The following is a 24,289-nucleotide window of genomic DNA, read 5'->3' on the forward strand; positions in this document are numbered from 1 at the left end:
GGATCATAAATTTAAGATTTACATAGTGGTTAATTCAGTCATCTTACTTCCAGAAATGTATTCAATAGATACCCTCCCCCATGCAAGCAAAATAATGAACAAAGATATTCACTGCAACATTGTATGAAAAGCAAGGGTTGGAAAAATCCTCATTGTTTACCAATATAGGAATGGCTAAATAAATATGTTTGTACAGACAGTTGGACACCACATAACAGACTTAAAAATAGGCACATGGGTGTGCTGGGAGGGGAAGGGAAGATCTCTAAGACAGAGTACTAGGTAAAAAGTAAAGGGCATAATTGTGGGTATGATATGGCCCTATCTGTGGAGGCTTTTGGGATTTGGGGGGATAGGGGTTGTTTTTTGGATGGAGCCAGAGTCAGTTGAAATAGGGTGCATGAAGAAAGTAAGTTAATTCTTTCCCACCACTTCTGCCTAAACTCACACAGTGGATTTCTTCTTACTCTGCTCTTCTCGAGCCACTGCTAGATCATCGAAAAGCCCCCAGTCACATTCACTTCTCAGGAAAACCTCATTTTGAAAATTTAACAATCCATTCAGTGTAAAACTTCTTCTTTGTCAGGCCCAGCTGGTTGTCTGCAGGTGGGTGCTGTTGGGAGTGGGGGTGAATTTGATTATTTCCCTTCCCCCCATCTCACCTCTCCAAACCACCACTGGCTACAGCTACTACATCCCAGCCTGGGATGCAGGGGAAGAGGGTCTAGAGTGAGAGGGTGGTTTCCACAGCCGGTACAGAGGCTCAGGAGCCAGTTTCTCTGAGTGTGACAGAGACAGAGCTTCCAGATGCTGGTTTTATAGAAAGCTGTTATGGGTTTTGATTTTTCTTTTTGGAGCATCTCTCACTGGGGACCCATGGGTGTGGAGCCCTTGAACAGGAGCTGCATCTTGTCTGGCTCTGGACAACCCTTCCCTCTCACAGACTCGTTCTGTTGGGATCACAGAGTCCCACCAGAAAAGCCTCCAGGGTGGGACCCAAACCACCCCAGGCTGCTCCCCAAACACAGCTGTACCCCCAAAACATGCACCTTTGTCCCACAGCTACTGAAAATGCATCTCAACTGGAGCATAGCTACCCCTCTTCACTCAATGCCCTGGTAGACAGTTTCAAATTAGCCTTTGCACCATCTCCAGGGAGAAATAGGTACTACCTTTCTTTCTAATAAATGGCAGGCAATGGGTCCGGCTCCCTGGGAGATGGTCTTGAAGCCGTGCTCACTTGACCAAGCACACTGACAATACTCTCCAAAGAAATCTCTCAGCCTCTACACCTTATTGTCCAGAGGGAGAGTTGCTGAAGCAGCCAGTGTTCTCTTATGATCTCTTAGCATGACCTACGAAGGCAGTTAAATCACTGCAAACACAAGGCATCTATGGTGCTGTTGCAGGCTTTGGGGATCTCACTCAAAAGGGAGAAAGAGAGCCATTTCAAGATCTTTTTGCATGTGCATATACCCATGCATTTTTTTTTAATGTTCTGAAAGGATTATACAATAAATAATCCACAGTAATCAACTGGGGGTGAATTAGGGGACCAGGATGAGAGGGAAATTTACATTTCATTGTATCTGCTTTTATATTTTTAATAATTTTTATGTTATTAAAAATTTAATAAATTTTATGCTGTTAAATATTACTTTTCAAACTAAACAAAAATCTAGTTGATACATTTTAAAATATGAAGGAGATTTATACACATCAAGATCAAAAAGACTCCTGTGATAAAATGGTAAGTGAAACACCAAACAGTTACAAAGTATATAGAAGAAATGATCTCATTTATAATAGCAGTCAAAGAGACAATATAAGACATGAGCAAAATCTGAAGGAAGCAGACTTTCAAATTCTAGTGAGGGATATAAAAGAATAATTGAATAAATGGAAAAGTATATTCTGTTCTCAAAAGACTCAATAATTTAAAGATGTCAGTTCTTCCTAAATTAAACTATAAATTTATATGATCTCAGTAAAAATGCCAATGGCTTTTGGGCTCAGACAAGCTGATTATAAAGTTCATATAAAAAATAACAGTGAAAGACAGACTAGGAAAACTCTTTTAGACCCAGCAGATAGCAGAACGTTTGATAGTGTCCTGGTAATTAAATCATTTGGGAGACTCCTGAGCAAATACAGCCATTGAAACACCACCAAAGGACAGTGAAATAGTAAACAAATGTGTAAACTGAAAATCCAAAGAGAATGGTAGGAACAAGGGAAACTATAACCTGGGTAGGCCTTTATGGAGTAGAGGGAGTTAAAAATGAGAAGGGTTTGCCCCTACAGACCCTGGTAAAGCCTCAGGACACAGAGGAACAATTCCTGAGGAAAACGGAAATCAGGCAAAGGGCTGAAAACATGCAGCTTGGTTGAAAGTCTATTTACAGGAAGGTTAGCATCCCCTGGGTCCCTTCCCCAAGCCTGCCAAGATAAGGAATGTCCCTAATCTCCCACCAGATGCCATTGATTTATTCTCTAGGAAAACTGAAGTTAAAAATGAAAATGATTTTCATCTAGCTGAGCATCTAGTCTATACCCAGCAAAACTATCAAGTCAACATGAGGCTAGAATAAAGATATTTTAAGACATCCAAGGACTCAGGGAACTGAGGAAGTGCCCGTGATATTGTGATTTATGAGAAAATATGTGTTTTGTTTTTATCTCTGTTCCTGGCACAGAGTTCCTAAGACCCTTAGAATTTCCTGAATGAAAGCAGGATCTTTGTTCTAGTGAGGGCACTCTTGGTGAGCTGCTGCATGGGAGCTGGTCACCAGAAAGACCAAGCCATGTTTAGAAGCTTGGAATTTTCAGCCCCATCCTCCTTCTCCAGAGGTGGGGGAGCTGGAAATAGAGTTAATAATTGATCAGGCCTATGTGAGAAGCCTGTGTAAAATCTCAATAGTAGGGGTTCTGAGACCTTCCAGGCAGGTAAACACACCGACATACAGGAGGGTGACACACAGGACCCTCCCAGACCGTGTCCCATGCATCTTTTCATCTAGCTGTTCATCTGCATACTTTATCATATCCTTTAATAAACGGGCAAACATAAGTGTTTCCCTGAGTTCTGTGAGCCACTCTAGCAACTTAGTCAGACCTGAGGACGGGTCATGGGGACCTCAGATTTATAGCTGATCATCGTCAGAAGCACAAGACCTGGGCTTGTGATTGGCATCTGAAGTAGGAGGCAGTTTGGTGGGACTGAGCCCCCAACCTGTGGGATTTGATGTGATTTCATGGTAGATAGTGTCAGAATAGGAGGACACCCACCTGGTGCTGGAGAATTTCTTGACAGTACCTCACACACACCTCCCCGTGTGGGACGTGAGAAGGGCTCTGAGTGTGCTAGTGTGTGAGAGGGAAGAAGACACATGCAGGGGGAAGGACTGAGGATTTTCCTCAAACAGGGCCTCTCAGGCTTTCCTGAGCATGGAAACTACCTGATCATCTTATTAAACTGTATGTTCTGATTCAGAAGGTCTAAGAGTCCACATTCTTAACAGATCCCGGTGATATTGGTGCTGCGGGTCCCTGGACCATATTTTAACAAGAGACCACAGTAGCAGTAGTACCAAAGTATGGCCAAGGGACTTCAGGGATCCCTCAGAGCATTTTAGGAATCACTGAGGTCTTTGTTTTTCCAGCTACATCTGTGTTGAGACCAGATTTTCTTCATATGCTTCAACTATGAGCATCTAGCTGTCTTCTACCAAGCCAGACATCAAAGAAATTTTCAAAAACTATAAAACAAGGGCTCTCTTCTCAGTAATCGTTGTTTTTAAAAAACTATATTTTCATAAAAAATGTTCTTATATTAGTTATGCAGTGTTTTTTATCACTGTTATTTTGAAATGAACTAATGAACATTTTAAAGATCTCTCTGTGGGCACCTGAATGGCTCAGTTGTTAAGTATCTGCCTTTGGCTCAGGTCACAATCCCGGGGTTTTGGCTTAGGTCATGATCCCTGGGTCCTGGGATCAAGTCCTGCAATGGCCTCCTTGATCAACAGGGAGCCCGATTCTCCCTCTGTCTATGGCTCCCCCTGCTTGTGCGCTCTCTCTCTCTTTCTCTGACAAATAAAATATTTTTTAAAAATAAAGATCTCTCAGCTTTAGCTTCTAACATGGTAAATATTGATAGGTATAACCACACTGATGAATGTTCTTTTGGGTCCCCAATAAGTTTTAAGAGTATCAAAGTCTCCTGAGACCATTACATTTGAGAACAGCTACACTAGAGAATACGTTCTAGGAGGAAGACAAGAGCTCTAGGAAATGGGGACCCCAACACCAAGGAAGACGAGAGGAAGCCCATGGCATTTTTTACATGATGAGAGCTGTACTACATTTTTCTTGCTGATGTACCAAATTACAACTTTCATGGCTTAAAGTAACACAAGTTCGTTATCGCCCAGTTCTTACAGAAGTCCGAGCACAGTGTGGCTTAGCTGGCTCTCTTCTCAGATCCTCATAGGCCAAAACCAAAACATTGCAGAATGAATTTCTTTCTGGAGGGACTCTGCTTCCAAGCTTACTGAAGCTGTTGGCAGAGTTCAGTTCCATCTGGTTGCAGAACTGAGGCCCCTGGCTCCTTAGGTTCAGTCTCAGCTTCCAGACCACCCTCCAGAGACCATTCCTTGGCTCGTGGCTTCCCTCCCTCACCTTGAGAGCCTGCAACAGCAAGGCAAATCTGTCACGCTTCTAATCTCTTTGACCTCCCTGTGGCCCATCTTTCCTGCCACATCTCTTTCTCTGCCCCCCTCTTCCGTTTTTTTTTTTTAAGATTTTATTTATTTGCCAGCCAGAGAGAGGAGGGGAGAGAGAGAGAACAAGCGGGGGAAACAGCAGGCAGAGGGAAAGGTAGAAACCGACTCTCCACTGAGCAGGGAACCCGATGCAGGATCCTGACTTGAGCTGAAGGCAGATGCTTACCCAACTAAGCCACCCAAGTGGCTTTTAAGGGCTCATGTGGCTACATTGGGCCCACCAGGATAATCTCCTTATGTTAAGGTCAGCCGATTAGTGACCTTAATAATACCTGCGAAGTCTCCCAAAGTAATACCTTGAGTTGTATTTGCCTGAATAACCTGTGCATGGGAATCTTGGGGACCGTCTTTACAGTTCTGCCTACCACAACAGTGAAGGGAAAGTTCCACATGACATCAGGTAGCTGGTCTAGGCCCCAACAACGTTTCCAGATTGGAACAGGAAGACAGAGAAATATAAAATAAAGAAACAGATATGTTTGAGCATATGAAAAATTTTAAAGAAAGTCATGGTACATAGATGTTACAGTGTCTGGATAAACTTAGTAAGAAACTTGCAGATAGCTAGGCAAATGAAAAACCAAAATGCTTATTACTACAAAAGAAAATGAGGAATTCAAAAAGAAAAGAGGCTCAAGCATCACAAACCTCTTGGCGTGGCAGTGAACAATTTTTGCACACTCATAATACTATAAGCACTGTCTATTGACTCAACAACAACAAAAATATATAATTATGATGGGAGAGAAAGAAGGGGAAACGGTAGAAAGAACATCAATTGATACATTTTTAAAATTTGTTTAGAAATATGGAAATAAATACTAAAGAGAGAAACTAGAATCACTGTGGGTGGCTGCCTCTGAGGAACAGAGCTGGAAGGGCGTGGATGGGCATGGCTGTTTCTCATTAGAAGTCTATCCCTACCCTCCACTCTTCACCCTACTCTGAGACCTACTCTGAGCCCCAGGAAGCTGGCCTTGCTGTTCTTTGCCCCTAATTCTGCTTGAACTCAGCAAGTGGGAGTAACTGCAGAGATAAAAGTGTGGAAGGAGGGCAGAGGATCCTGCAAACTCCCCCCTCTGAAGGGTGTTTCTGAGCAAAGGATGCAATTTCTCCGCCAAGCTTTGGCTCTCACCAGCTCTCATGAAATGTCCCCTCCCCTACCCCCTTCAGGCCTAGGGATGGTGACAGTTTCTCAAAGACCCTTGTGTCATTTAATCCTGCCCATACCTCTGAAAACTGTCCCTTTACTAAAGTCTCTTGAACTTCCTGAGGGCCTTTGTTTTCCACCAGGACCTGACTGATATGAACACTATATTATGTGACTTTTTAAAATTTTGTACATGACCACATAATATTCTAAAAAAAAAAAACAAAAACAAAAAAATGGGCCTTTTTTTTAAAAAATGCCAAAGTCATGAATAACAAATCTGAAGATCTGACACAGATCGAAAAAGACAAAAGAGGCATGAAAACTAGATAAAAGGAATGATCCTGGATTGCATCTGGATGAGAAAAAATGATGATGAAAATTACCTTACAGGACATTACTAAGACAACTGACAGAATTTAAATAAATCCATAGATCAGATAATACCATTGCAGCAATGTTAAATTTCCTGATGTTTGTCATTGTCTCATGGGAGGTATCATGTCTGCAATCTACTCTTGAATGGCTCCCAATAAAAATTATACAATACTAACATGTAATAAAGAGAGTGATAAAGCAAATGCGAGTCCAGATGAAGGGAATATAGTTCTTTGTACTAACCTTGCAACTCGAGTCTGAAGTCACTTCAGAATGTAAACTTCCAAAAACATAGATGGGTTCTTTTCACAAAAGTTTTAAATACACAATTGGGAACTAGTACACAAATAGATGGGTCAGTGGAACAGCACAGAGAATCTGCAAATACACCTATCTATCCAAACACGTATGAGAGGTCACACATTTAAAGGGTGGCGTTTCAAAACACCATGTGCTGAGGGTGGCGATGGGGATGGATAATTTTTTTCATGGCATCTGGAAAACCGAGTAGCCATCCCGAAAAAAAGTAATCCCAAGTCCCTTGATGGACCAAATGCCAGATGGATCAAAAACTCAGGCACTAAAAGAAGACAGAAACTACTAGAAGAAAAACCACGAGAGGAGAAGACGAAGCGGGAGGCAGAGGCCACCTTCCTAGGAGACAGCGTGCAGACGCCTGCAGGTCCCGTGCCTTCGCAGCCAGCGGCCGGCTCCCACCAAGCCACAGTCAGTGCCCTGTCAGGGCGTCTGCACAGAGAATGAGGGAGTGGAAGAGCAGAGAGAGGCAGCATTTCGTGGTAGGGGCAGCTCCAGCAGCAGTGAGCGGCTCTGATGGGAGGCGGTCGGGCCCAGTGGAGGAGTCGTGGCTCAGGGGACAGCCACTTGTCCCCAACAGATCTGCCCTGTGGGGGTCTCTGACTGTGATGCTAGTCATCCAGCTTCACATTCTTCCCACTTTTCCATGCTTGCTTCTTCAGCCTCTCATCAATTCTATGGGCTACTTGACATTAAATTCCTTTTCTGTTTAAAATCACTCCGTTTTATTTCTGTTGCTTACAACTTAGAACGTTAATGGCACACACACACACATAAACACTTATAAATGGGGTGTGTGTCCATATATATATCCTATAGATCACAGCTGTACTATATTATATGGTTTGTTTTTTCCCTTTTTCGCCTTAAGATTACATCTGCATGAATGAGCATGCATACAAAATTGACAGGCAAGCACAGCAAACCGGCCACAGTGGACCCCTACAGGGATGGGGAGCTCAGTGGTGGAGCTGGACTAAAGGGAATGAGACTTTTGAACTGATCTTCTGTGTTGTTAAGGGTTTTGTTTTTTTTTTTTTATCGTAATTATAGATTTATATACGCTTTTTTAAACTATAAATATTTTAACACAATTTTTTCAACAAATCTTTTACCTGTCTCACACCAGAGCCAGAGTGGGGGCACTGAGGCCAGAACAGAGTGGCAGGCAGACGCCATCCCCCCTCACAGAGCAGGCCGTCTAACGGGAACACAGACAGGGCACCAAGCACTGATTCCAACAGTGTGATGAGCTTTAGGATGGGGAGAGATGGGCCCTGTGAGAGCCATAGAGGAAGGGCACCCACTGTCACCTAGAGGGAAGCCAGGAAAAGTTTCCTAGCCATCCATGTTGGGCCAGCAAACAGAGAGAAGAGGATGAGCAGAAATGTACAGCAGGTAGAGGGAACAGCACCCACTGAGCCACAGAGACCACAGCTCCCTCAGGAAATGAGGTGGCTGGAGCCAAGGAGGGCAAGGAGGAGCACAGAGGGACAGGCAAGGTGGATCAGCACAAAAACCTCATGACGACCTTGTAAAGTCTACGTAAGCAGCTCGGACCCTACCCTGAGGGCCAATAGTCACAGAGGCTTCCGAGCAGAAGAGCTGGTCAGACCTGGCCTTTGGCATGATCAGCCCTAGGATTTCCCCTCCAGTTTACATCTGCCGTAACAATTCTTATTATCAGTGGAGCACACCTGCAGTTTCCTCTTGTCTTCCAGAATACTGGGCAGGCTTTTCATTTTTTTCTTTTTTTTTAGATTTTATTTATTTAATTGACACACAGAGGTCACAAGCAGGCAGAGAGGCAGGCAGAGAGAGAGGAAGGGAAGCAGGCTCCCCACCGAGCAGAGCCCGATGCGGGGCTTGATCCCAGGACCCTGGGATCATGACCTGAGCCGAAGACAGAGGCTTTAACCCACTGAGCCACCCAGGTGCCCCTGGGCAGGCTTTTCTTAGTGTCACCTGGAGGAGGACAATGCAACCATCCCAGCCTGTAACCCCTGGCTCCCCCTGCCAGCCTCAACAGGCACCTGCCTCAGGGCTGATTATACCATCATTCCTGAACCACTAGCTATATAAAGTGATGAAATCAAACCTCAGATAAATCTAGGCCCTTTCCAGAAGCTTAACACAGAGGAAGCCCCTTGTGAAATCCTCTGAGGGGAGGACTGTTCGGCCACTCAGGGCCCCGTAGCCTGCATTCCTGAACCTTAAGGCACACCACCATCAATACCTCACTCATCCTTTAAAAAAATACATATATGTGTGTATATACACACATACATGTATTTTTATATATATGTATTTTATATATGTATATATATATACATGTGTGTATATACATGTGTATATATATACATATATACATATACATATATATACATATATATACATACATATACACACATATATATACATATATATATATGTATATATATATATATATACATATACATATATACATATATACATATATGTGTGAGAAAGAGATATCACGAGCAGGGGAGGAGAGGTAGGGGGAGAAGTGGTCTCCCCGCTGAGCAAGGGGCTTAATGCAGACTCAATCCCAGGACCCTAGGGGATCATGACCTGGGCTGAAGACAGACACTTGATGACTGAGCCACCTAGGCACCCTCACTCATCCTTATTAGCACAAATACTGATATGCTGGCACCTGCTGGCATATTTGCTCTCCTCTCCGATCTCTCAGTGCCACCCTGGCTTAGGGTTTCCTCTTGTCCTATGTCTAAGTGTCTACTAATAGTCTATGTCGTATGCTCTGAACTTGAGGGTTTCCCATGACAATGAGCTCTTCAGGATTTTCTCTCCCCAACTCAGTTATGTCTGGCATTTTTCTCTATTAGGACACACTTCTGACTTACAGACCTTTTCACATTTACAAAATGCTTCATGAAATAACTGTGATTCATGTCATTCACAGTTAAGGATGACAATTAGGTGAAAAAACAATTTGGTTTCTTGCTTTTAGCTGCACCATACAGCAACAGTGGCATGAGGAGGAACCCCAAAATTATCCCTAAGATTTTCAGCCAGCAATCAACTGGTGAGTATTTTACTATTCCAAAGCACCAAAGGCTCAATGTTTCTTTTTGTAGATAAGGCAAATAAGCAATGCAATTGCCCATCATTTTGAAATAGTTTCACAGTTACTTGCTCTGAAAGGGCACATTTCTTTAAAATGCACTGAGAGTCTTTAGTAAGTTCATTCGTTTTAGTGTAATTTAAAAAGTCAAACTTTGATCTCTGCTTTGTGTCACTCTGACGTGACATCCCTGAGATGAGGACAGATGATTTCTACAACTCTCTCTGCCCAGAGGAGGCCTGGTCAGTCTCCATTTATCATCTCTAATAAGGTAGAGATGTGCTAATTAGCAGCGCCTCAAGAAAACACCATGAAATGATGGGCGCAGACACATTTGAAAAAGCATGTCTTTCTCCACTCACTGTACTAGACTCAATTAGGGAGCAGAAAGCAAAAGGAGCTTGTTGTCTGTCTTGGGTAACAGCTCCCTGGCATCTCCAAAGAGGTCCTTCACATTGACATTAATAAGTTCAGTGAGGATGTCTCAAGCTAAGAAACCTGGGATCGTCAGCACATCAAAATGAACCTTTTCCTCAGAAGCAGACTCTCATTAATGAAGCTTGATGGTGATATGGAGACACATCTGTTTATGGTATTTCCCTCACGTGTGCTTGATGAAGCCCTCATTTCTTGTTTAGAGCTTTTGTTACCATAGGTGAGCGACGTTCAGAATAAAAATGGCTTCACTGCTCAGTAGCATTGCTGAAGACGCTAGTTGGCGAAAGCTTTCGTAACAATGTCTAGTGTTGACTTAGTACTATGTGCCCCACAGTGCTGAAGGCTTTACCACAACAATTCTGTGACCCTCCTTACGGAATAGTGACTGTTATTGTCACTGAGGCTTAAAAACGTTATTGCGCCCACAGTTCCACAGTTTAGAGTTCCAAGGAGAAGATGCTGTGGCTGAGACTTCTGGCTATTTACATGAAGTAAAATATAAAATTTATACTCCTAAAGCCAATATTACGCTATGTGTTAACCAACTATAATTTAAAAAAAACTTGAAACAAAATAAATTTTTAAAGTAAAAAAATTACAATTAGGTTTAGCTCCACATTTCAACTGCTCAGTGGCTACTGTGGCAGGTGGCTACATTACAACCACCTAGATGGACAGAGAACATTTCCATCACCACGCAAGTTCTCTTGGACAGTACAACATAGAAGGCAATACAAAACAGTAAGATGGAAGGAGCCCAGATCCCCACAGACAATGGGAGTTGGATGGGACTACAGTGCTGAAAGGCACCTGATGGGACAGGCTGACACAACTTATCAGTGGGACCGTAGGACTCTGAGCACTGGCTAAGTTTCCAGCTAACCCTACCTAGCAACTGGTCTCTGGAACTCCTTCTTCTCTCCCATAACTAACCACTGCCCTCTACTGACTGGTACACTATTCTTCATATATTTGATCAGATCTAGTTGAGTTTTGGAGCGATTCAGCCTCTGAAATGTTTGACTTAGAGGTTCTACTTTCAAGGGGCAATGTTCCTAGTTTATGTCCAAATTCCTGGGGCGATCTACCATCGCTCACATACTGGAGCTTATCATTATGAGAAAAGGGCTTTGATCTTACACTTCTATGCAGAGCCTCACACTTGTTTCCATCACATTTCACCAGATCTTGCAAACAGGAACAACATGTTTCTGAGGTTCAAGCAACCTGCAGTCAAAGAGCAGCGAGAATTCTGTATTGCGATGGATACACTGCTTAGAAAGAGTCTGGAGGCTTCTGGGCCAGAATCCATAGGAAAAGTGGATTCATTTCTTAGGAAACTCAGCTAATCCCTAAAATTGTCACAGCCTCAACCTGATCTAGCAGAACAGAACATATCCAGGAAGTCGTGGTCTAAGGGTGGCTGCCTTCACCAAGGGTTCGGGGAGTCAGCCTCCCCCTGCTGCTTACGGCCCAGGAATGCAGGAGCCTCTGAACTCCTAGGCCACCTGAAGGCTTTATGACAGCATTCCAAACCACTTTTTACCAGACATGGCTACTTTATAAATGATGAATCAGTTCAACCATGAGAGGCCCATGAACCAGGCACCAAGCATTATGAGGATTGTACAGACAAGGAATGTTGATATACTAGAGATCACACTGAGTAGATTCAACCAACAGCTTTGCTGACAGTTATCACTGAGGTCCTCCTTTGGTTTTGAATCTTTCTCCACACCATTGTGTCCAGTCCTTTCCTTGATGACCTTCACCAGATGACCTACAAAATCTGGTACTCCCCTTACTTCTTAAAGAGTGGTGGTTGTTATTTTCCTTGACTTCCTTTCTAATCCAGACTTTCTACATTCATACTTTACTGCCCTCTGCCCTCCTGTAGATCTGTGGACAAGTGGTAGGAAGGAAATTACTTGGGGAAATTTATTTGAAAAAACTAAGAGATTCTTGGGGCTCCACCCTCTGAGATTCTAATTTATTAGCCTGGAGGAGCAAGGTCCAGAAATGGGCATTTCAAACAATGGCCACAGATGAATCTGAAAAATGGTCAAGTGTTTCAGTCGGTTTCCTGGTGCTCTCCTTAACCACTACTTTGCAAGTACTTTGCCTCCCTCTTGCTAGATCACCCAGACCTTCCCTTAAAAACCAAAATTTAGCCAGGATCTAAGTGGGGGAGGCTGGGAGTTATTGTTTAATGGCTACAGTTGCAGTTTCAGAAGATGAAAAATGTTCTGGAGATGGATGACAGTGATGATTGCACAATAATGTGAATGTACTTGATGCCATAGAACTGTACACTTAAAAATAATTTAAAAAGCAAATGTTAGGTTATGTATGTTTTACCATAATTTAAAAGATAAAAGGAATGGGTACTTCTACATGCTATAACATAAACAACCCCTGAAAACATTACCTAAGTGAAAGACACCAGATACATAATACGACAGATCTTATGATTCCATTAATATGGAGATATTTTCAAATTAACTGTGGTAGTAGTTGCACGTATCTGTGAATACACTAAAATACACTAAAAACTATTGAAATGTATACTTTAAATGGGTGAACTGTATAGTATGTGCATTATATCTCAATAAAGCTATTAAAATTTAACTGATTTTAATCTAGGATCACATTTATTTGAACTTCTGAAAACCTTAAGTGACATCCCATAAATTCTGAAATCACATTCTTGTGACATATTGGGAAAAAGCATATAAATCAAAGGACTGGGGTTTAGAACAGCTGGCAAGAAAGATCAGATGGTCTGTGGGCATGGTGGCTCTCCAGTCATCATGGCAAGGACAAAGGCAAGATTATAAAACACACTAGGTTGAAACTGATCAGAGACCTTTATTATGGTCCTCATCATTCATTAGGCAACCTACACAAATCATTTTCTTTTCCTCTGCCTCAAAAGAGGCTGCATCCAAGCCTGAAATGGAAGACATAGTAGTGGAAGACCTTGTAAAGAAAAGCTAACAGGTGAGACCTCTGTTTATCCCAGTTTAGATGATGGTAGAACAGGAAAAGCATGTAAGTACAATATTCCAAACAGTCTGTTCTTCAAGGCAGAGGCCTGCAGGAGAGGGGCTGGCCAGAGGATGCAGGTGAAAGCTCACAAAACTGCCGAGCTCAGCCATCAATCCAAAGTTCCTAAAAAAAAAAAAAAAAAAAAAACAAAAACAAAGAAAACAAAGAGCAACAAATAAAGCAAGGTACCTCAAGAACTGGATAAGTTTAACAGACTGGGCAAAGTTCAAGGGGAAACTGCATTGGTACTGGCAGTTCTCTAAGACCAAAATACTCATTTTGAGGAAGAGCCATTCAAAAGATCTCAGAGGATAAACATGTCACTATGGAAATTGGGCAGCTGGGAATTAAGCATACTGGTCCAGAGTTAGAATTAGAGGTGGGGAAAGGGCAAAGAAGTTGCCATGTTAGTTAATGAGCACTTGAGAATTTCATACAAAGCATGATACAAAATAAAAATGAGATTAAGTTTTCTAAGCCAAAAGTTTATAATCTTCTGAGAAAGTTCCAGATCAAGATGGGAGACTGAGCCCACAAGTTTGTATGTCCTCCCATCCAAGATTCCATTCAAAAGAAAATAAGGTTTTAAAAAGTATAAATAATAATGGGGTCTATCAGCAATTAAGAGATTTCATCAAAAAGCTGAATAACAGAAATCTGATTGAAGTATGTTTATAAATAGAGCAGGGAAAAAACATAAGCCTAGAATGAATAGAAGGAGCAGCAGAGGTGGGAGCCCATCTGCCCAAGAGACTCATGGACAGTCTCCAGGCAGACACAGACACCAGGAACGACAGAAAGCAGCACAGGCTAGAAAGGATTAATGACTTGAGGGTCGACATGAGAAATAGTTGGCCCCACTTCCCTACATCCCTTCCAGCCTGTAGCATTACCAAAAGGACAAACATTTAAAGCTAAATGGAAAAAAAATCAGATGGCTCTCTTCCAATAAACTAAATAAATTATCTGCAGAACTGTCGAAGCCTCTGAAATGCTACTGTCCCATAGTAAGGCATTCAGGGCCCCAGCATAACATCTGGTCCCACCTCTGCCCACACTCAAGTCCCAGTGCCAAGCAAAAAAAAAAAAAAAACCACCTTCCCATGTATATACAGCTTCCAAACAGCCTTCTTACTCCCTCAATCCTAAACAGTATGAAAATTACTGGGCAAACTGCAAAATGAAAGGAAAAACTAAAATTCATTAAAAAAAAAAAACCTAGAATAAAACAGATAATGCAGAGAAAAGAACATATAAGAAAACAAAGCAAAAATACCTCTAAGTTAAAAAAAAAAAAAGAAACAGCTTCTTCTTGTGATAAAGGCCAAGTTCCCGCTAAAATCGAATGATAAAGCTGACTGAAATAAGAAAATCCTTCAAGCACTGAAAGCATCAATGAAAGTAAAATCCAAGATCTAGAGAAAGCAAGAACACAAAGTAAACCCAGCCTCCAAATCTGCTTTTACCCTGAGGTCATTTGCCAGTCCAAAAGACAGAGCTGAGAAATGTTAGCTGAGTCAAATCTAAGATTCTGCCCAAGTGGGAAGGTCAGATTTTTTAAAAAGTGCAGTCCCAAAAGGTTATACCCCCAGAGTAAAGCTAGATTAGAATTAAATCAGCCCCCTCACAGACTTACAGTCAGGGTTCACATGTATTTATTAACACAGTGAACCAAGAATCCTCAAGTCTTGGATTAGGATTAAAGAGATCCTGAATTTGGATTAAGGAGATCCTGAATTTACACACTCCCCTAGGTGCCTTGCAGCAGCAACTGAAAATCTTTGGAGAAACATTTCATCATACAGGCCTCAAACTAGCCAACAAATAATTTTTTCAATTACAATGACCAACACACCAAGATAACTAAGTATAAAGAGGAAAAAAGACCATGAAGCAATATCAAAAGGAACAAGTCAGGAAAAAAAAATAAGCAGCCTCAAGAGACTGTGGATATTAGACTGGACAGAGACTATAAAACAATTGCATTTACTTTGCTTAAAGAAAAAAAAGACAAGCTTCAAAACATCTGGAGCAAATACAGTAACAAGAGACAAAATAGATTTGAAAAAAAAGCAAATGGAATTCACAGAACTGAAGATACAAAAACAAAAGCAAACTAAGAAATCAATAGGAAAATTTAAAGGAGACAAGACCATGAGAGAAAGAATTAAGCTAGATCAGAAAAAAAAACTACACAGAATGCAGCATGGAGAGGCAAAATTATGACTGTGCTTTAATATACATTCAATGGGAATCCTAATGAGAAAGAAGAAAGAACAAAGCAGAGCCATTATCTGAAAAGATACTAGCTGACACTTCTCCAAAACAGATAAAAGATATTAACCTATAGATTTAAGAAGCCTAAGCAGACCAGAAAGGGTAATATGCACATAGCTACATCCAAGAGAAACTACAGAGAAATCAAAGACAAATACAAAATCTTCAAAGTAACCAAAAAATGGGGCGCCTGGGTGGCTCAGTTGGTTAAGCATCTGCCTTTGGCTCAGGTCATGATCCTGGAGACCCAGGATTGAGAAGTCTGCTTCTCCCTCTGACCTTCTCCCCTCTCCTCTCATGCTCTCTCTGTCTCTCTCACACACACTCTCTCTCTCAAATAAATAAATAAAATCTTTAAAAGTTACAAAAAAGGACAAATTAGCTTCAAAAGATTAACAGATTAACAGTGATTTCTCAACAGAAACAATGGAAGCCAAAAAACAGAATGAGAGCTTCAACATGATAAATAACTTTCCACCTAAAATTCTATATTCAGCAAGACACCTTTTTTAAAGACTTTATTTAATTAATTTATTTATTTGACAGAGAGATCACAAGTAGGCAGAGAGGCAGGCAGAGGGAGAGGGGGAAGCAGGCTCCCCACCTGACCAACTGAGCCACTCAGGCACCCCAGCAAGATGCCTTTAACAATGAAAAAAAAAAAAAAAAAGGCTTTTTTATACCAACCCCCCACAAAAACACAGACTCATACTAAAGGAGTTCTAAAGGATTTACTTCAGAAAGAAAGAAAACTATCACAAAGGGAGAAACAGAAATATAAAAGGGGCAAAGATAGTATAAATATGTGGATAAATTCATATATCCTTGCCTGTATAATACAGCAGTAACAGTGCCTTATGTGGATTGACAAAAACAAAACAAAAATGCATGACAATAATAGCAAGTATGGGGAAGAAGGCCTTGTATAGAGTTAATAGTTCTAAGATCCTGTTTTCTTGAGGACAAGTATAAAGGTACTACCTTTGGGCTCTGATAAAATAAGAATGAATACAGTAACTGATAAAGTAACAATTAAAATAAAGTATATAATTTCCTGAGGGAGGAAAAAAATGAAATAATAAACTACACTTAAAAAGGGCAAAAATTTGGAAGAAAAAATGAAACATATACGAGGACAAATAGGAAGACAAAATAATATGGTAGATTTAAACCCATATATATTAAAAAAAAACATATATATTGCTAATTACATTAAACATAAATGAACAAAGTGCTCCTGTTAAAGAAAAAAAGACTGTAAGCCTAATTTCTAAAAAATAACCCCATTATCTTCTGTTTACAAACATGGACAGGTAAAAATACAAAGATTAAAAAAAATACATACTATGCAAATACTAACAAAGAAAGCTGGTAAGTTTTAAAAGTATTAGACAAGGTGCCTCAGTGGAGTAGGTAGCGTGTCAGTCTCATAAAAGTATTAGAAAAAGTATTCTTTAAGGCAAAAAGCACCATCAGAAGTAACAATGGTTAACTTACAAAAAGTCTCAAACACTTAACTACTAATAGCCTACTGTTGACCAGAAGTCTTACCAATAACATAGCCAATTACACATATCTTATACATTATATGTACTACATACTGTACTATTACAATAAAGTAACCTAGAAAAAAGAAAATATTAAGAAAATATGGGGAAAAATACATTTACAGTGCTATACTGTAAAAAAATCCCCACATATCCACACAGTTCAAACCTGTGCTCTTTGGGACACCTGGTTGGCTCAGTCAGTAGGGTATATGACTTTCTTCCTTCCTTTTTTTAAAGCATTTTATTTAGAGAAAGAGTGGGCAAGTGAGTGGGGGCGTGGGGGGAGTGGGATCTCAAGCCCCATGCAGGGCTCAGATCTTACAGCCCTGAGATCATGACCTAAATTGAAATCAAGAGTTGGGCACTTAATAGACTGAGCCACCCAGGTGCCCCAAACATGCGACTTAGCCCAACACTGGGCAAGGAGCCTACTTGAAAGAAAAAAAAAAAAAAAACAGTCCACTTGGGGCGCCTGGCTAGCTCAATCAAAAGAGCATGCACTTCTGAACTTGAGCTCATGAGTCTGAGTCCCATAGTGGGTATAGAGATTACTATAAAAAATAATAAAATTTAAAAAACAAAAAACCTATGCTGTTCAAGGGTCAGCTATATTATGAAGAACTTTATGCCAACAAATTTGAAAATTTAGATAAATGTAAAATTCCTAGAAAAACCATAACTCAAGTGGGGGGAAACAGGACAGGACTGCCTCAAAAAATAAAATAAAATAAAATCAGAAAGATCCCAGTATCATCCAAAAAAATTTAATCAATCATAAATCTTCCCACAAGGAAAATTCTACCCCAGATGACTTCACTGGTGAATTCTACCATTCAAATAAGAAATAATGGGGTGCCTGAGTAGCTCAGCCAGTTAAGCATCTGCCTTCAGCTTAGGTCATGATCCCTGAGTCCTGGAAGCTAGCAGGCATCAGGCTCAGCAGGGAGTCTGATACACAGAAAACTCAACTGTAGTTTTACGAAAGACAAGAAAACTAAAAAAATTTTAGCATATAGGAGAATGACTTCATGATCTTGGGGCAGGGAAAAAAGTCTTAAACAGGAAACAAACAGCATTACCTATAAAGAAAAAATTAATACATTTGACTATGTTTAACTGAGAACTGATTTATCAACAGATACCCTAAAGGGTGAAAAGACAAGTCATAAACCTGGAAAAGATATTTGCTTCCCATATGATGAAAAAGATTCACATTCAGAAAAAATAAAAAACAAAAAGCATACACACATACACACACACATATAATCACAGATACAGTTATAAATCAGTAAGGAAAAAGACAAAATATCCAAGATAAAAATAAGACACCACCCTACCTCAGAAAAAGGACATCCATATGAAAAGATGTCACCAGTAATCAGGGCAATGGGAAATAAAAGTACTATGCAATTATCATTAACATCCCTACCAGACCGGAAAAACTAAATACCAAGTGTTGGTGAGAATGAGGAGTAATGCGAATTATCATATACTCTAGGTAGAAATGTGAATCAGGTATGCAGGAAGTTCAGCAATATCTACAAAAGAGGGAGATATACATATACTATGTCCCAGCAATTTTATCCACACACACATGCACACACCCCTAAAGAAATATGTGTAAGAATGTTCATAGTCATGAGGGAGGAGAAGGCAAGCTGAGGACAAAGCATCAATAGTGCATTGTTAGTAACAGAAAAAAAAAGTTATCCAAATATCCACATTAAAGTGGTTCAACTGTAATACTGTCACACAATAGTATGTCACACAGCACAGAAAACAAGAGATATGTGCAACCACACAGATGATCTCATAAATGCATTAACCTAAAGAAAACAGCCCCAGGACAGAAGATGATCAATGAATACATACAGTGGTCTGGTTACATTTTTAGGAAGTTCAAAAAAATATTAAACCAAATCAACTGTTTAAGGATGCATGCATATGTGGTGAAACTATAAAGAAAATCAAGTAATTACCAAAAAGTCAGGATACTGTTATGTCAGGAAAGGGGATGGAAAGATCTGCCATGAAAAAAGAATATATATGGAGTTTCTGGGGGCTGACACTATTCTATCTCTTGACCTAGCTAGCGGTTGCAATGGTGTTCGTTTTGTTATTTATTGACTTTACATTTGTCATCTGTGTTCATAAGGAAAGGCTTAGGAAAAAATATACACATAGGGGCGCCTGGGTGGCTCAGTGGGTTAAGCCGCTGCCTTCGGCTTGGGTTGTGATCTCAGGGTCCTGGGATCGAGTCCCGTGTCAGGCTCTCTGCTCAGCGGGGAGCCTGCTTCCTCCTCTCTCTCTCTGCCTGCCTCTCTGCCTACTTGTGATCTCTCTCTGTCAAATAAATAAATAAAATCTTTTTAAAAAAAAAGAAAAAAAATATACACACATAAACTCATCTGCATAAAATATCTGGAAACTTACACAAGAGACTAATAACAGTTGCCTGCAGGGAAGGCACCTCTATGAGAGATGAAAGGATAGAAGAGGTAAAGGAAGTTTCCCATGTTCGGAGAACTGTTCACAGTACTGGTTTTCAACTACCACACTCAACTGATATGTAAAGCATGGGAGATTTAGCTAGGATAACACGGTACATTTCAGTCTTCACGATGTCAAAGTATAGTATAGATGACACCAAGTAAAAGCTACAAGTTGGCTAAAAAATGTGAAAGGAAAGGATGGGTCCACTAATAGTCATACCTTCCAAAGTGGGGAGTTAACAAAAAAAAAAAAAGATATTTTAGTATGTTATGTAAACTGTAAAAGTAATAAAGGAACTAAAAATAATGATATAACTTCCAAAAATCAGAAAGGAAGGATTTATGGAGCAGTATAGGTTACCTAAATCTTCATTTATCACAGCAAGAAGTTAATATATAACATCTGGAGTTGAAAAATCAAGGATGAATCGTATTATTTAGAAATTTAAGTCACCACCTGAAAGCTAAAAACAAAACAACAAGAGTGTGGAGCAGCAGCTGTCTTTCATTATAAGCCATTAGATAACTGATTTTCAAGCATGGATATATACTGCCTTGATAAAAAAAGAAAAAAATAATTTTCTACTTAGAGCATATACATCTAAGGACATGAGAACATTTACTTTACCAAGTACAAAATATAATACTGACTGAATCTGCAATGGCTAAAATGGCCAAAATTCAGATCTACTAATGTAGGCAGAGCAGATGAATGTAATTACTGAGATTATTGGATCAAAAGATGAATGAATACATCCACCACTCAATAAGTAACCATTTATTAAAAATCCAAGCTAAGTACTATGCCATGGTAGAGACCAGAGTAGAAAACTACTTGAGATCTCTCCACTTCTATGCCTGGCACCTTCCAATTCATTATCCAGAGGTCTGCAGTGTTAAGTCTTTAAAATGCAAATCTGATTGTATATCCTTTGAAAAGCTGGTAATTAAAAATGAGGAGGTACAGTAGACTCCGAACAAGTTTGGAGAACTGATGGGAAGTCAGTCACAAGAAGCTGCCTTCCTCAGGGAGGCAATTAACAAGTTCTTTTTAAGAAAAATGAGTAAGTAGGGACGCCCAGGTGGCTCAGTTGGTTAAGCAGCTGCCTTCGGCTCAGGTCAGGATCCCAGTGTCCTGGGATCGAGTCCCACATTGGGCTCCTTGCTCAGTAGGGAGCCTGCTTCTCCCTCTGCCTCTGCCTGTGCTCATTCTCTCTGACAAATAAATAAATAAAATCTTAAAAAAAAAAAAAGAAAGAAAGAAAAATGAGTAAGCAGAAAAGTGTTAAGAAAAATCTACAAATTGGGGCGCCTGGGTGGCTCAGTGGGTTAAGCCGCTGCCTTCCGCTCAGGTCATGATCTCAGAGTCCTGGGATCGAGTCCCGCATCGGGCTCTCTGCTCAGCAGGGAGCCTGCTTCCCTCTCTCTCTCTGCCTGCCTCTCCATCTACTTGTGATTTCTCTCTGTCAAATAAATAAATAAAATCTTAAAAAAAAAAAGAAAGATCTACAAATTAAGGGCGCCTGGGTGGCTCAGTAGGTTAAGCCTCTACCTTCGGCTCAGGTCATGATCTCAGGGTTCCGGGATCAAGTCCCGCTTCCTCCTCTCTCTCTCTGCCTACTTGTGATCTCTCTGTCAAATAAATAAAATTTGTTTAAAAAAAAAATCTACAAATTGAAAGAATACTCAATAATCTAGACTTAAAGCTAGCCATGGGAATGTATCTTCAAACACATTTAAAAGAAATGTAACAAAAGAGTGAGAGGCCCAGGCTGATATACAAAACAAACGAGGAGAAATAGTGAAATAAATATATCCAGAAAGGATTCCTGAAGGTAATGAGGCTTTAAGGAGATAATGAGAATGCCCCAGTATTGTAAAGGTGAGAACGAACTGAAAGTGCATGGCTCTCTCATATTCAATCAGAAAATGTGCCAGGAAAAATAAGCTGATCAGATTTAGGAATTATCAGAGAAACAGATATCCATCTGAGAAAAGATAGCTAAAACAAAGTATCTCAAATATTTTTTACTTCAATGACAAGACGTAGTACATGAGTTAACCCAAGGTTCTTTAGACAGAAGGCAATTACAATCTCCAGTGGCAAAATAATGACTTTATACAGATCGCTGAAGAAGAAAAAAGAGCAAGAAGCAACCCTTTAAATGTTGGCAATTGTTTCTGATCTCTAGCATTATGGTGAAGGGAAGAATATATATAGCATTATATGAGGGGAATGGTGATCAAAGTAAGAATCTTCTTAATCCACCTAACCCCACCAGGATCTTTATATACCCTCTCATTTTTTATAATTAGCAATTTTCAGGGAAAAGTTCTAGCTACCCATGAGAATCAGAATTGCTAAGTCTCACTAGATTCAACATTAGTTTTTCCCAACTTATTAGAAAATAGACAGAAAAAATTATCCCTAAGAAGAACCAGGTAGCAGTTTTATAAGGTTTTGAACTCAGATCATGGGGCATGGAAGAGACAGGTGGAAATGGTTACCAACTGACAAAGAACTCACCTTCCAGAAAAGCAAATTCATCCACAGCCTCTATTGCATTATCTGAAACACACAGTAAAAGGACACTTGACTAATTCTGGTCATTTGGACATCAACCCCTTTAAAAAGCCACAACCCACATAAAAAAAGGGCATGACGCTTTATGCAAATAAGGGCATTTATAAACTTTGTCCCTTGCTGCCATGAGGTCCATTTCTACTCCACCACCAAATCTTACATATCAGCTGTCTCTCTATAAAAGTAGGAAAACTCTAGGTAAACCCTGTTGCGTGGGGGGAACCTTTTTGCTCTGAAAGCCATCAAAGAAGAATCTAGCAAAAGAGAAGGGAAAGCAGGATTAAGGTATACGAAAGCTTACACAGGCACAGGGGTTACCAACTAAAGAGACAGAAATCAAACTCCCGGCTTCTAGGGGAAAAAGAAGTGCCCAGCCTGGTACAACATGGCAAAAGGTACAAAGCGGTCTAGTTTAGCTTTAGCAACACTTAGACTCCCTTCATTACCTACCCCACCACCTCTCCTGCCACTCAAAAGCATAGGGACTCTAAAAGCTAGGTCTTTCTCTCACTGTGGCAGTCCAACAGAAGACATCATAGGGAGAGACCTCTGACCTTACAGTGATGGCTTCTCCAGCAGTGAGAGGGAAACCTGCCCCAGCCCTCCCTTCTTTGCCCCCAGATACTGAATACTGCAGTGACACTCTACCCAAATCTCTCCTCTGGAGGGTTTTCCTTTTTCCTTGTTGAGCACAGCAGTAGGCATCTTTTGCAATGGTCTCCACAAACAGTTCCTATGAGGGGAACAAGGAGAATTGAATCAATGGGTTCTAGCACAATTCTGGTGAGCACTTCTATTTGAGTGGTGGGAAGGGAGTAAGGGCGGCTCTGGAGAGGTTTTCTGTCCCGGACTTCATGAGCGTCTATTATTCCCTTTCCCCCTAACGTGGTAGCCCAAGACACGTCCCCCCCTCGCCTATAGATCCCCACTCCTTCACTTGACACTCTTACAAGTTAAGTCAGACCCTCAAAATGCAACTTGAAGTCGTTGTGCAAACCCCTTATGACGAGGCAGGTCTGTTACGTCTTTCTCCTAGTCTTCCCTCCGACGCTTCGTCTCGGCACCTTCCTCACTTCCTCACCTCCTGACCCGGGACCTTCCTCACCTCCTCACCCCCAGTCCAGACCCTCTCCTCCTTCCTCGCTTCCCCGCCTCCCCAAGTCGCTCCAGTCGCCGCTACGCCCCGCCCCCCGAAAGCTACCCGAGGCCCCGCCCCTGGCCTCCACTCCGCTCGGCAACCCCGTGTGGCCCCGACGCTCCCGCCGCACCGCGGCTCGTGCCAGAATGAAGATGGCTTCCTGTCCCGCGAGGGTTACGTCGGGGTCGGCCTTCACCAAAGCCTTCACTCGCGCTAAAGGCAGCCTCGAGAGACGAGCCCCGGGCGCGCTCGTCGGAGCTTGGGGCTGCGGAGCAGCCGCCTCCCCGCTGGGCCCCTCCTCCTCCCGGGGCGTCCCGCTCCCAGCCGCCGCCGCCGCCATCCGGGCCCCGAGCGTGCTGCGCGCGGCCGCCGACTGTGCGCGCGCAAGCGACGCCAGCCCCTTTCCCGCGCGCGCTGGGGGCCACGCCCCCAATGGGCGCGTGGCTCCGCCCTTTACGTGGCTGGACGCTCCCGGGACTCCCGGAGGGCGGAGACCGGCTCAAGGCGTGGTGGCTCTGAGTGTACTGTGCCTTTAGGCTCGCGTGTACGCTTCTTCTCGGTCCTGGTGAGCGCGGTCAGGCCTAGTTGACCCCGGGCACCGTCCTTTAGTGATTGAATGTGATTGAGCCGAGCTAGTGCCTGGAGGAGCTCGTCGGTCTGGAGAAACCCAAGACCCGACCTTCAAGAGAGTCTCAGTCAAGTGATAAGCGAGTGACAGAGAGGACTGAGAAGGTCAGGGGCGCGTGCGAGGCCCGGGTGTCCCCGGGAGGTCCAGCGGGCGGAAAACAGGGTACCGAGAGGGGCGTGAAATCTGGACCAGTGCTGAAGAGAACAAGATGCCCTCGAAGGAGGTAGGACCTTGGCAAGCAGAGATCGAAGAATTTCAGTCCTGACAGGAAACCACAAATAAAAATCGTCAAGGTCACAAGCCGTCCACGCTTGTTCAGTCACGAGTTGCACCAGAGCGTTGGCTCTCAAACTTTGGGTTCGCAGGCTCCCTTTACGGTCTTAGAAATTACTGAGGACCCC

General features: G+C 41.8%; 1 protein-coding gene across 1 annotated transcript; it reads right to left on the bottom strand.

Annotated features, from left to right (window-relative positions):
• Positions 1–13,019: 13,019 nt before the first annotated feature.
• On the bottom strand, positions 13,020–23,643 carry POLE4 (DNA polymerase epsilon 4, accessory subunit). Its single transcript, XM_059407759.1, has 4 exons — positions 23,391–23,643; positions 22,771–22,855; positions 22,066–22,107; positions 13,020–13,342 (listed from the first exon to the last, which is right to left on the bottom strand). The coding sequence occupies exons 1-4, from the start codon at positions 23,598–23,600 to the stop codon at positions 13,329–13,331; spliced, it is 351 nt and encodes a 116-aa protein (XP_059263742.1). The 5' UTR covers positions 23,601–23,643; the 3' UTR covers positions 13,020–13,328.
• Positions 23,644–24,289: the final 646 nt, after the last annotated feature.

Source organism: Mustela nigripes, chromosome 7 (genome assembly GCF_022355385.1).
Source record: "Mustela nigripes isolate SB6536 chromosome 7, MUSNIG.SB6536, whole genome shotgun sequence".
Lineage (NCBI taxonomy): Eukaryota > Metazoa > Chordata > Mammalia > Carnivora > Mustelidae > Mustela > Mustela nigripes.

Excerpts from the sequence above, each read along its gene's own strand:
- POLE4 (XM_059407759.1), bottom strand. The coding sequence starts at position 23,600 with ATGGCGGCGGCGGCGGCTGGGAGCGGGACGCCCCGGGAGGAGGAGGGG. Across the intron at positions 22,856-23,390 it reads TCATTCTGGCACGAGCCGCG|GAACTGTTTGTGGAGACCAT; the intron begins GTGCGGCGGGAG and ends TTCCCCTCATAG. Across the intron at positions 22,108-22,770 it reads CCTCCAGAGGAGAGATTTGG|ATAATGCAATAGAGGCTGTG; the intron begins GTAGAGTGTCAC and ends TGTGTGTTTCAG.